At 35.0% G+C, this 14,525-nt stretch overlaps 1 protein-coding gene across 4 annotated transcripts in view; it reads left to right on the forward strand.

Moving 5' to 3' along the window:
- Positions 1–352: 352 nt before the first annotated feature.
- Ctnna2 (catenin alpha 2) overlaps positions 353–14,525 on the forward strand; it is a 954,264-nt gene continuing 940,091 nt past the window's right edge. For all 4 annotated transcript variants that reach the window (XM_026396077.1, XM_026396076.2, XM_026396078.2 and 1 more), the window contains exon 1: positions 353–454. In XM_026396077.1, the coding sequence (XP_026251862.1) occupies positions 353–454 (102 nt within the window). The remainder of the gene's footprint in view (positions 455–14,525) is intronic.

Raw genomic sequence — 14,525 nt, forward strand, 5'->3', positions numbered from 1 at the left:
TCTTAACACCATAAGTTATATAATGGGAAGATCTAAGCCTTTCCCAGAAAGCAGATAGGACTGTGGACTAAACGCTGGGTAAATGAAACAGTCCAGTGACAATTGGGTCCCTAAATTTGGTCCGATGTACACAGATGCTCAAGACACTTCCATTTTTTAATCTGATTCCAACATTCCACCTCCTACCACACTGGTGCTGGTTTCCTTATCTCTAACTGACAAGACTGGATCAAAAACATAATCTTCAAATGTGTTGAAGTTTCAATGATTTGTTCATTTGGAACCCCTGCAGGAATAGTTTAACTTCCAAGACCATTATTTCTAACTGATAACGTGTGTTTCCGTAGGGAGCATGACTTCGGCAACTTCACCTATCATTTTAAAATGGGACCCCAAAAGTTTGGAAATCCGGACACTAACAGTGGAAAGGCTGCTGGAGCCACTGGTTACACAGGTAAGGGATGCTTTTCAATACTCGCTACATGTTTAGGGTTCTATTGTGATTCCATCATAATCATCCAAAGAAGGGAAAAATCCTTAAAAGGGAATAAATCATGCTATAATACTGATTACTGAATATATATTATTTCCTGAACCATGGCCTGTCTCATTACTCTATATATGATTTGAAGTGGCTTTTAAAAGCTATTTGTATGATTTTTGAAATTTAGTTGATGAGATAATTGAAGAGGGAGGGCCTTGGTGAAGGGGGCCCTCATTTGCTGTAATGAATTCAAAGTCTAAATAAACCATCCCTTGCTCAATTTCAGACACTAATGCACAGGTAGGAAAAACGACTGACTATTTAAGAGCAATATTTATTGAATTACTTTTCTTTCAGTTCACAAGGCACAATTCATCTTGTTGGATGATGCGTTCCATTTTTGTGTTGTCACAGTTGTTACATTTCTACAAAATGATTGTCAAATGGAAAAAAATATCCTCAGGATTTTAAGTTTTGAAAATTAATTTTTTTGTGTCTTAACAAGCATGTTTTCTTCCATGTTAAGTCTGAGATTCTTGCAATATGAAAATTTATACTTTTTATGCTACATTTTTAGAGAATTATTATATCAAATTAAGTTAGAGGCTATTTCTATTGGTTATAGCTGCTGTAACAAATTACCAGAAAGTTATTGCTTGAAGCAATGTGAATTTATTGTATGGTGGCCTTAGAGGTCAAAAGTTCTAGAGTCAAGGTATAGGCAGGGCTGTATTCTTTCTGGAGGTTATAGCAGAAAACCATTTCTTTGCCTTTTACAGTTCCCAGAAACCCTTGGCTTTCTTTGGCCCCTTGCTCCATATTCAAAGAGAGTAATATAGAGCATCTTCAAATTTCTTTCTTTCTCTGACCTCTGCTTTTTTTTCTCATATCTGCTCTTTTACAATGACCCTCTCTCTGGCCTTCTTCTACACAAGGATTCTGATATTATGCTAGAAAAATCTCCTTATCTCAAGATCCTTAACTTAGTCACATCTGAAAAGCCCCTTTTGCCATTTAAGGCAACTTGTGTACACTTTCCAATGATTAGAACATGGATGTTTGAGGGTGACCACTATTTAGCCTGCCACAGTCGGTCTACAGGCCCCCAAAGACTCATATTTCTTCCCATGAGGAAAAAATATTCAGTAGATACCCAAGTCCCCCAAAGTCTCGATCCATTATAGCAACAAGTCCAAAATCTCACCTGATTTCAATATGAAAGTATTTCTGACCTGAAATTAGCTATAGGTAAGAATCTATTTGTTATCTCTCCTTGATCAAAGTTCCTCTTTGTGCCTGTGAAAGTGCAGAGCAAATTATATGCTCCCAAAGTGAAGTGGTGGGACAGATAAAAGATAGCAGTCACCAATGTTTCAATTAAAAAAGGAAGAAAGTGCAAAGAAAAAAAAGTTATCAGCCTCAAGAAATTTAGAAATCCACCTGGACAAACTCCATTAGATTTTAAAGGCCTGTGAATAACCCTGTATCCTCAGGAGCTGGGTCTGTAACCTGGGTATCACTTCTTTTTCATAAAGGGCTGCACAGGTTGTCAGTTGAATATTGTTGTCACCTCATCCCTTACAGGTGGAATTTGGGGAGCCTAACTTTTTTGAATTTGACTCTTTTCCTTTCTATTTCAATCCACATTGACAGTGTTTCTACTGATAATCCCAAGAACTCTGTGATTTTCTCATGTGTGTCTGGAATTTGTTCCATGAGAAAATAGTCTGTTTCACAGATCTTTCTTGGATAATTCCATCTCCTTTTTTCCCATTATTGAAATGGCTTATGGAGTTCATGAATCACATGCCTGATCTCTTCACAGGAGCCTCTATGTGACTGAATGCTCTGAGCTTTTTATCCTTATAAGGCACTAGCAGAACATTATTCAGTCATGCAATTGGCTTTCTTTCCAAACATGTTTTCCTGAAAGTGAGACTTCTAATTTTAGTGTCTTTTGCAATCTTTGCAGAGTGAGAATTTTCCCAATCATCGAGTCCTGATTCCTTTGAGCTTAACAATTCTCCTTTCTGTTTACCTCTTTTCTCTTACATTTAGCTATAAGCAGTAAGAAAAAAGGCCACTCCTTCAACACTTTGCTTAGAAATATCCTCAGCTAAACATCTAAGTTCATCACTTAAAATTCTGTTTTCTTGACTTTGGAGGAACCAATTCAGCTGAGCCTTCTGCCACTATTTAATAAAGATTTCCTTTCTTCTAATTTCTGATAACATGTTCCTTATTTCCTTCTGAGCCCTCACCAATGTCTCTTTTAATGTCCATGTTTCTACCAATCTGTTTATGATAATTTAAGTATTCTCCAAGATGACAAAGGTTTACTGTATGAGCTCCTCACTTTCTTCTAAGCTCTCACAAGCCAAGCATTTAACATCCATGTTTTTTAAAACAATCTGGGGAAATCTAGAATTTTTCTATCATACCTTTCAAAATTCGTCTAGCCTTTGCCCCTTACTAATACAACAGCTCCCTTCTACTAAAATACCTAAAATGGTATTTATTACCATGAGATTCCCACTTTCTAGCTTCAAAAATATTTTAGTTTCTAATTGCTGCTATAACAAATTATCATTGTTATATTTAGCAGCTGAAAACCATATAAATTTATTATCTCATAGTTCCAAGAGTGAGAAGTCCCCCCAAATTAAGGCTTTTGTAGGGCTGTGTTTCTTAAGGAGGCTCTACAGGATCATCTAGTTTTTGCTGTTTTCTGTGCCTGGAAACCACCTGCATCCTTTTTGCGGCACCTTCCTCCTTCTTCGTCCATCTCCTTCCTCCACAGAACCAGCTGCACAGCACCCCTAGATATTCATTCATTCTCTCTCTCTCTCTCTCTCTCTCTCTCTCTCTCTCTCCCTCTCTCTCTCTCCTGACTTCACCTTCTATTGTCAGACCTCCTTCTCTGACTCTTCACTGTCTCTCTCTTATGAAGACCTTGAGATAACATTGGGCCCACCCAGGTATTCCAGTACACTCTCACCATCTTTACACTTTAATTACCTCTATACAGTCCCTTTTGCAGATAAAGGTAATACACTAATAGTTTCAGGGCTTAGATGTGGACATCTTCATATTTTAAATGGTGAAATATTTCCTTACATTAATGCATATTTTCCATTTGGTTATGGTTCTTGTTAGCCCTATAAAAATTTCTCTAAGGGGTTTGGGGTATTATGTAGCTCAGTGGTAGAATACTTGCCTAGTATGCTGAAGGCCCAGGTTTGATCCCTAGCATTGCAAAAACAAACAAACAAACAAACAAACAAACGCTCCACAAAAACAGAAACAATGATTTCTTTAAGAAATACTAATACCAATAGGTTCTTGTTTGGTAATATATTGGCTGCCTATTCTGATTATGGTTTGTTGACCAGGCTAATCCATGGATTCTTTATTAGTGCATAGCACTAAGCATAAGATTGAGGAAAAGCACTTCAAAATTTTTTAACAATCTGACAAAGTAATTTTGTATGTTAAAATTAAAAATAAAATTTGGAGTTGGATTTTTTATACTTTACAAAATTTTAATTATTCACTTTGTTGTATTTCAAAAGCTTTGATTTATTAGATTTTAGAATTATAAGAATACAATCTTTCATCATGGATTGTTTGTGAAAGTCTAGTTTAGGAGATGTTTTGGAGTTAACAACTATCTGATCTGAAATATACTTTCATGAGAACAGCTGAAAACTGAGTAATCTTTTCTTAGTCTCTAAATTTCCCTTTCAGAGTACATGTAAATTTATATCAGATAGGTTGAAGTAACAAGTATGTGGCATAAAGCAAATGTTGAGTAAAGGTGGTTTTCATATTTTTCTATTTTAATATGTATTATATATTTAGGCTCATACTAGTCATAAGCCAATACTCGATAAGTATGATACAGTATTATACTACCATTAATTTCTTAAGTTTTATATATTTATATTTTTCTTTTCAATTTGGCCTATCAAAACCATCACACATATATGATTGCAATTTAAATTTGTTGACATTCCCATGTATCTCTTAGTCCAAGTATCTAAAGTTCTTTGGTCAGATAAAAACAGTGTATTATTTTTTCAAAGTAATAAAAGTACATGGAATAATTCATATTTGTTCACTTTTGTTCAATTAATGTGGTAGAATGCTTAAGACTGTTGAGTTTTATAGTGAGTTATCTTGGCAACTAGTCTTAGCATCCCTTCAGTGTCTCCTAATAGCTATGTGTTTTATTGTACCTATTGTTCCTGTTTGATTTTAAAAAATCTTCCACAAGTGTGATTTTTGTGATGGAAGCTTTACATGGTATTATTTCCCTGTAATATTATGGCTGTTTATCAAAACAGATCACTCCCTACCCTGGATTGAAATCTTAATGTTAGGACTGATGTGACTTAATTCTTGGAGGACATAACTAAGAAAAAAAAAAGAGAAAGAGATGTGGAAATATTAGATTTACACTCCATAAATAATATCTAAAGCAAAATGTGGAACTGAGAGAAAAAAAAATTATATCAAAGCCAGTTGTATCAAACACATTCACTCCACTGTCTGAATTGAAGAACAATTCATAGCAGTATATAGCAACATAGTGTGCCCTTAGCTATCCCAGTTTCTAGTAAGGATGACTAAGAAATGAAATAAAAAGTGGAAGTGTTCATAGTGAAAGTCATGTGCTGTGATAAGAAAAAAATGGCATAAGGAAATTACTATTATGTATATTTAAAATATTCAACAAAATTTTACCTCACTTCAAAGTGTATGAGGATTACACATTTATCTTTGTATGCTCACATGGATAAATTCCTTTTGGAGAAATTTTGCATTATTGAATTAATGAAATTGCAAATGAGAAGGAATTCATTCTAGGAAATTTAGTCCTTGAAAAAGATACCCAAACATTTTAATAAATTGAAAAAAAATAAGGATTTTTAATGGATCACATTTTTATAATAAGTTATACTGGGGAACCAAAATGCTTTATTAGGTAGCTTCCTGAGAAAATTTTTTTAAAAATTAGAAAATTTAGTAGCCCTCTTAGATAACTCTTAGAACCAAAGGGAAATTACAAATGATATGTAAGTTACTGAAAAGGAGCATTGCTTCTTAACAAAATATACATACCCAGTAAAATCTGTGATCAATAGAGTATTTTATCTTTAAATGCCTTTGCTATTAAAAACAGATAGAAGTAAATACTCCTTTTAAGAAATTAGAAGACTAATAGTGGGCCTGGTGCACACCTGTAATCCCAGTGGCTGGGGAGGCTGAGGCAGGAGAATGGTCAGTTCAAAGCCAGTCTAAGAAACTTAGTGAGGCCCAAAGAAACTCAGAAAGACCCTATCTCAAAATAAAAACCATTTAAAAAGAGCTGGGGATATGGCTCAGTAGTTATGCATCACTGGGTTCAATCCGGATACCAAAAATAAACAAATAATTAAATAGTAACCAAAAATAATAGCGAAAGAAATTAGGAAAACAGTAAACAATAAAAACTGGATTCACTATAATATAAAACAAAAGCAAACAGGATTGGATGAATTTTCAAAGTTGATTCTTCTTTAAATGGCCAATGAAAACTTTTCAAAGCATGAATTATGGAAAATGTATAGCAAAAGAAGATATAAAATTATGATGAGAAAGAAGCAATAAGCCCAGGAACAAGAGAGACACAAAGAAACACTGTAGAACGTTACATGTTATCTACATTGATGAAATATGCACACCCAAAGGAAGGAGTGAGTTCTTAAAAAATTAAATTACCCAAAGGTTTACAAGAGCAAATAGAAAACTCAAATAAGGCCATATAGATATTGGTAAGCTGTATAAAGATATGTTGTTTTAAAAAGCTTTGGGACGGGTGGACACATAGCTAAATATTGTCAGACATTTAAAAGAATGGATAAGTTCAATGTTATTAAAACTGTTTACAGAAAAATATGAAGAACTCACAATACATTTTTTGACAATTACAACTTTAATGTTAAAATTTGAGATACTTTAAAAATCTTTTTCTTTAATGGACAATGATGATTCTATCTCATTTCTAAGTTTAAATGTAAAATGAAGTACATAAAATATTAATAACTAGCTCAGAACAGGATATCAAAGGATCGATATATTTGTAACAAAATAAGATTATAAAAGAATATATTGGTGGCCTATGATATGTCACAATTAAAAATTGTTCAAGATATCAACTTATTATACCATCAGATACTAAAAAAGTCAGATAATAGAATTTAATAGTCATTTCTAATTAAAAAACTCTTAAGAATAGAATCAGTTTGTTTGTTTCTAGTACTGGAAATTTAATACAGCAGTGCTTTACCACTGAGTTACATCTACATTTTTTAAAACGTTTTAATTATGAGACATGGTCTCATTACATTGTCAAGGTTCATCTCAAACTTGTGATCCTACTACATCACTCTGGAGAAAGAATCACTGGGATTACAGGCATGTGAAATATAGATAATAATTTATAACTCATAAGATTACTTAAAGGTTAAATGAGGTTGAGCTCCAGAAGGCCATAGAAATTCTTAACACCATGCTTACAGTGATCCAGGTTTGCTCTTATTACTAAATTCTTCACTACTTGATAGTAATGGCTTTCTACTTACTAGAACATGGTGTCATGCCTAATATTCATTTTGATATTTTCTTTGGAATAAAAAGTTTAATAGGGATTTATAAAATGAATAATTTGCTTATTAGAGTTAATCAAAGACAATGAAAAGCAGAAACCTCTAAAGATACTGAGAATTTAACCTTTATCATTAGTAACCTAATGAAGCGCAGGTGAACACAGTGGGACAAAATAGAATTTGCTGGAATTTTCTTCCATATTTCTAAGAAATAACACTAAGGATCTGCTAAAATAATCTCATTGGTATTTAATGAACTGCCCCAAATTGGCCTGATAGGAAAGAAACCTTCTGAGAGGAGGAACTCTCTTTAATCATTTCCAATCTTATTTGGAGTGATGTCTATGGATGCCCCTATGAAGTTAGACCCTGGTGAATCCCACAGTTGAACCTTTTAAAATTATACTTAAAAAGTTAATAATGATCTCAAATGTTTAATGAGTAGAAATTTGTGCACTTTCGAATTTTTAAATTTAGTTTTATAATTTAAAAGAGTACTTGATTTTTTCTTTCTTTCTTTACTGATTTGTTACAAAAGGAGTTTTTTTTTGTGACTCCCAATAATACTTAATTCCCTTGGTGTTTTTAAAATCAGGAAAACTGGAGGTTTAGATTTAAAATCAGGGGATATAGAACTAAAGAGTGATTCCAGAAATAAATGAAATGAAAGAACTTCTAAGATCTGGCCAGTTTTCCTTGCCTTTTTGTTAACCCTTTATGATTGACAAAACATAATATTTCAGGTAGAAATTTGCCAAAAGAATCAAAATTTATGATGATTTCTTATTGTACCCTTTCCCCAACTATCCAGAGAATACTGAGAAGCACCTTAATTCATGGTTTATTCATGAGATTCAATGATTAATACATATGGGTGGTTTCCATGGTAACACAATAATGTACTGTCCCCCATTTTTATTTACTTAACTATTCATACTAGTTTCCATTTTCATTTTCAGATATTTTTCTTGCTTATAAGAGTTTCATCTTATCTGGGTTTACCCAGGGGCACACATTAAGTTGCTGAGGTTGGCTTTGAATTTACAGTCCTCCTGCCTCAGCCTCCAGAGTCATTGGAATTATAGGCATGTGCCACCACTCCCAGAATCTTATGTGTACTTAAAAGAATTTGGGGGGAAGTGGGTGAATTCACCATCTCAATACCATAAGTCCCTTTAGAACTTTCCCATCTTTCCCTCTTAAATACACACACACACACACACACACACACACACACACACACACATGTATGCATGTGCTGGGTATGATGATGTATGCCTGTAATCCCAGCAGCAAGACCCAGTCTCAAAAAATAAAAAGGGCTGGAGATGACCTTAGGTTCAATCCCTAGTACCAATAAATAAATAAATATATATATACAAATTTTTTTCACATACATATATTAATAATAGGGTTTGAATAAAGCTAATTTACCTTTGTTGCATGTTATTGTTTAATTGAAAGACTAAATTTTTATATTGTTTTACTTATGTTTTTGTCTCTTAATATGAACATTTCTTAATTTGCTGTTTTCACAGAAGAGACATATACCTCAAGTAGTTATTATATTAAACATATTTCTTCAAATTGAGGTCATGTGGTAGATCATTTGGCAGTTATTGTTTGCTACTTCTGAAATAGGAGTTTAATCAACTGGTATGTAGTCTGGAGTTAGATTAATTTCTGTTTGGGGATTATGCTCAGTGTTTTAATGTCTGCCACCAGATGGGAGTGATGCTCTGTCTGTTATAGGGCCAGCTGTGTTGGCCATGTTTTGAAACTTGATTAATGTACAGAGCCCTTTTAAACAGAAGGAAAAAGAAGTCCCAAATCTCAAAATGGGCAAACACTAGTGTTAGTGTGGCACTATGTAAAGTACCTATGCTTAGCCATAAATAATCTTACAACATAAGTACAAAAAACAAAAGAGAACTTCAATTTGATGGATGATGTGGTTTTGCTGGATGAAATCACTGCATGTGACCTTCATGGGTGGTGACTGCACATGTATAAAGCCTTTCCTGTTTGGCACATGCACACCACTCTGAGCCATGTGACACATCACTTCTCTCCCCACCTTAGTTAGGACCAAGGACTACAAATCACATCTGTGGAGTACACCGTGGTCCAGGCAACACGTGCCTTTCCTCTTTTCTTATTATCCCAGGAAACCAAAGTGGAGGATTTAAGCATTAAGATGGGTTAGGAACTAACTTCCTTAATAATGACACTGTTATGCTTGAATTCGGGACCCCCAAAAGACCACCAGAGACCAAGATCCATGTAAGCAGCAAAGAGGTGTTTATTGCGAGCTAGCTCGGTCCTCCGAGCACACATACACAGCAACTGGTGACGCTGAGAGGCCCGGAGCCCAGGGTTTGCAGCAGTTTTATACATTCTTTGGAGAAGGCAGGGACTTCACATACATCATAGCATCTCTTAGCAAACCATCACACACCGTGGGAAAATCAAATAACAACTCTAAAACATGATTAGCACATTCACTGGCGGGAACAAGTTGGGTAAGGGTGATTGGTCAGTACAAAAGGGGTATTCATTTGAAGTGATTGGTTTAAGCCAAGAGGGGTGTACATGCTGAACTACATGGTTTCCCAACATGTTATCAACCACCATAAACTACTGGGAGGGTCATCTGGCATCCCAGGTATTTCCCTGTCTCATGCTGATTGGTGGCTGCTAGGGGGCTGCTATGGATCCCCACCTAGCCTGACTGAGTCAGGGACACCTGGAGCAGCAGATCTCTCCTGTGATTTGTAGATAAACAACTTAGCAGGGTGGGAATGTGCCTAGGAGAGCTCTGTGGATCTTTCCAAGGACAAAGGTCATGCCCCTTCCTTGGACAGGCTTTGCTCTGAGATAGAGGCTAGTTTTTCAACACAACTAACTTTGGTCTTTACTTTCAAAAATTCCTAGTTTAAATACACTATTTCATGGGTGCAAATAAAATAAATTCCACTTCATAGAAGATAAATGTCTCAAGTAGTATGAAATGAGTGTGTTCTGTGTATATTTATATTATGAAAATAAAAAACTACTCAGTTTATTATTTTCCTGTTTTTAATTTTGGAAAGAGTTTTGAGTTTTCATCTTTACTTTCTTAAGGTCCAGCTCACCTATTCCACTTTCTCCTATAAGTAATACTGTGGGGCTCACTGAGGGTTTTAGTCCAAGATGTTGAACTGTCTTTCCTAAATTGTTTTCATTGGATTCTTGTCGGTACTTCAAAGTCCTCACTGCTCTTGCCTCGGGAGTAGGGAGGAGATCCTCTCCAAGAACATGCAACTGACCACAAATAATTCAGAACCTCTGAAGAGAAGAGGATGCTAATGCTTCTTGTGTAGCTGCTAAGAGCCTCCTGTCATCCTAGGTACTTCCAGCAGTTTTCAATAACTCCTTGCTTCAATGTAATACTGTCAATATTATTTTCTTAGAGGTGGAAAAAGATTTAGATCATATAACAAAACTTCTAGGTTGAGTTAGGTGGAGTTTCTTTGAATCTCTTAAGGGAAACACAGACTGAAAATAATGAAATTTCTAGTACATCCACCACAGAGAATGTGTAGAGAGAAAAGGGAAGAGAGGAAGAAATAAATTAACGGTGAGAAGGAAACAACTCACTATATTAAATAGCCAGAGGAAAAAGAAGCAAAAGAGGAAAAGCATGGATTCCTACAGTGAAGGTGTGGTATCTTTTCTTGTTTCCATCACCTAATTCTGGTTCAAACCTGCTGTTTGCTGACATGCATACATGGCCTAAACAAATTTCACAGTCCAAGGAAAAAAGTTAAACTAAAAACACATTTTCCCTATTAAATGGCTAATGCATATGTATACCCCAGCTTAGCAATAACTCTTTTATTCTGGTTAGCAGAAAAATCAGGCCTGAACTGTTTTCCTTCTTGTGTATTTTTCATTTCAGTGAATACTTAGCCACCATTTTCAATAAAAAAAAAATGGAATTTAAAATTAAGTTCATAAATGAAAGTCATGTCAGAGAAGAATAATGGTATTTTTATGTGCTTGAAATAAGATAATTAGTGAAATCTTATGCATGCTAATTCAAAAATTTCAAGGAACAAATTGAGGGAGGTTAGGTAGCAAAATTGTTCCTAACGATATTGGATAGTATAGAAATCTTATCTGAACAAGTGACCAAAAAATCCATTATACCAAGCATGAGAATGCCTAGCGAAGTGACAGAATCACTTTTACTCAGGAAGCCCTCAACTGGCAAAGTAATTAAAGCTTGTCTGATATCTGAGCTAAAGGATAGGGGCATGTCAGCATACCTGCCTTTAGTTTCTTGTCTTCCCATAGAAAGAAGAAAAGGTAAGCTTTGTTTTCACATAATTAAGGAGGGAAGGCCAGTGAAAGCAATGGGAAATCTAACCAGAAATTTTTCTTTCATTCTGAAAACAAAACTCTCAGTCATTCCTCTGACATGGATACCGTGGCTTGGGCATCACTGTGATGGGGTTTCTTTCATACCCGTGTCTGGGCCTTCTGTCTTTGCTTTACCATGTGTCTCTGCATAGGCTTTAAATGTTCATGTTGTTCACTGTTTAGACTTGGTATTCTTATTTTCTTTCTGCTGCCTTTTCTCTACCAGTGATTCTACCCATCCTTGTGGATGGGTAGAATATCATAAGTTTGCAGACAACACTGAACTTTACATCTTCACTTTACTGAGATGATTCCTATTCTCACACCTAAGGATTCTCCTTGGTTCTTGTATTCTCAGAGCTGCTCACCTGTCTCCAGCTCTGCTGCTGAAGTCCTGGGCCCCAAGCCCTCTCTCATTATGACCAATATAGTCACTTCTCAAATAATCCACCAGTCCTGCTTCTGTTGCCTGCCTGTGTATTCTCTACACAGTAACCTGAATAGTCACTGAATACAATGCATAATTTGGTCATATCATTCCTGTGTATAGGAATCTACAATTGACTCTATTTTTAGGATAGAATGAAATCTCCTGTGTCTTAATTTGCATCCTAACAATTGTCCAATGCTGGTTGGCCTTCAGTCTCCATGTTCGGGCCACAGAGTCCTTTCAAGTTTTTGAGCAGTGCAAATGTTGCTCCCTTTGCATGGGCTAACTCCACTCTTCTGTTGCCTGGACTGACCGACCCCCTTACATTTTTATGGATCATTTCCCTGGTTTCACAGAGAACGTTCCTGATAAATAATAAAAAATAAATAAATAAAATAATACAACACATGACTTCTGCTGCAACTCCTGTATGCTTTACTATTACTTTCAGAGAACTTACCACCATTTGTAATTCTCTTGTGGTTTTGTGTGTATTTCCTCTGACTTCTACAGTAGATGAGAAGCTCCATGAGGATGAGGAAAGTGTCAGTCTAGTTCACGTATTTATCTCCAGTATCTTACACATGGAATATATTTGTTAATAGTTGTTTAATTATTAAACCCTTTCTTTAAAAAGTTGCAATGTGTGTATTTTCTTTTGCCTGCCTCATTATTCTAAAACTAGTTAGTAGTTAAGAGTAATTATATGTTGCAGTATTTGTTTTATGAAGATGTTGACAATTTTAGCGATTGTTTGTTGTGGGATTTCAAGGATAAAAATATTCATTAGCTTTTAAGAATATATATCAGTGTTTTAATACCCAGTGGCCAAACTAAGCAAGTACATTTTGTTTTCATATATTTAAATCTGTAATCTTTTATCTTCATAAAAAAAAGGCACAGGCAGCAATACATGTTGGTGAGGATGTGGCGAGAAAGGTACACTCATACATTGTTGGGACTGCAAATTGGTAAGACCACTTTGGAAAGCAGTATAGAGATGCCTCAGAAAACTTGGAATGGAGCCACCATTTGAACCCGCTATCCCACTCCTTGGTTTATACCCAAAGGACTTAAAATCAGCATACTACAGTAATTCAGCCACATCAATGTTGATAGCATCTTAATGCACAATAGCTAAACTATGGAACCAACCTAGGTGTCCTTCAATAGATAAGTGGATAAAGAAAATGTAGTATATATATTCAATGGGATATTACTCAGTTTTTTTTTTTTAAGAGAGAGTGAGAGAGGAGAGAGAGAGAGAGAGAGAATTTTTTAATATTTATTTTTTAGTTCTCGGCGGACACAACATCTTTGTTGGTATGTGGTGCTGAGGATCGAACCCGGGCCGCACGCATGCCAGGCGAGCGCGCTACCGCTGAGCCACATCCCCAGCCCCCAATATTACTCAGTTTTAAAGAAGAATGAAATTATGGCATTTGCCAGTAAATGGATGGAGTTGGAGAATATCATGCTAAGTGAAATAAGCCAATCCCAAAAAAACCAAAGGCCTAATGTTTCCTCTAATATACGTGTACTAATTCACAGTAAGGCAGGGGGTGGGGCACTAGAAAGAATAGAGTTATCTTAGATTTGGTTGAGGGAAGTGAAGGGAGGGGATGGGGATAGGAAGAATAGTAGAATGAAACAGATATTATTATTTTATGTATATATGTGACTGCATGACCAGTGTGATCCTACAACATGTACACTCAGAAAAATGAGAATTTATGTCTCATCTATGTATGATATATCAAAGTGCATAAATACATTCTACTGTTATGTATAACTAATTAAAACAATTTTTTTAAAAAGGCATAGAATGAATATATATTCTATGGATATTCTATACATATATGTGTAACCCAGAGAAAAATCATTGTGTTTCACATTAAATACATACATATTCTCTGTGTGTGTTTATGTGTTGTGTGTATATATTTATGTAGAGAAAATTAATGCATCTTTTCACATTGACTCTAAATAATCTGTGTTTTCTTTTTGAAAAATAATCTTGCTGACCCTCCTATTTAGGGGAAGTTTTCTTCTCAACGAGTACTAATCAAAGGCATTTATGGGCCTTAAATACAATGTTGGGCAAAATAATCTTTGTCAAAGATTTTTAAAACATTATGAACTTCCTTTTATCCAACCTGGCATCTGAATACAGGTAACAGACATAGCAATTATCACTTCTGTGGCACTTAGTTGTGTATTCAAATAAATCTTCCCCTGACTACTTCTTGATCCTAGTTGCAATATTTTGCAAATTAAAGTTCAATAGTCTCAGGTAAATTTGAATATCAGACAAATAACAAATTATTGTGTATTATAATTGTGTCCAATGCAATATTTGGATCATATTTATACAAAAAAATTATTCTTATTGTGCCAACCCTGAAAACACAGTTGCTTTTATTGCTAATTTGTAAGTTCTAGATAGTGCTGAATTTTGTGTTTCAAGAGATTTTTTTATAGCAATGTGAGAAAGAAGATATGGAGATATTGTTAGTCTTGTTTTTCCAGAATAATTTTTTGAACAATTTAAGTTCAA

Source organism: Urocitellus parryii, chromosome 12 (assembly GCF_045843805.1).
Source record: "Urocitellus parryii isolate mUroPar1 chromosome 12, mUroPar1.hap1, whole genome shotgun sequence".
NCBI classification, from domain to species: Eukaryota; Metazoa; Chordata; class Mammalia; order Rodentia; family Sciuridae; genus Urocitellus; species Urocitellus parryii.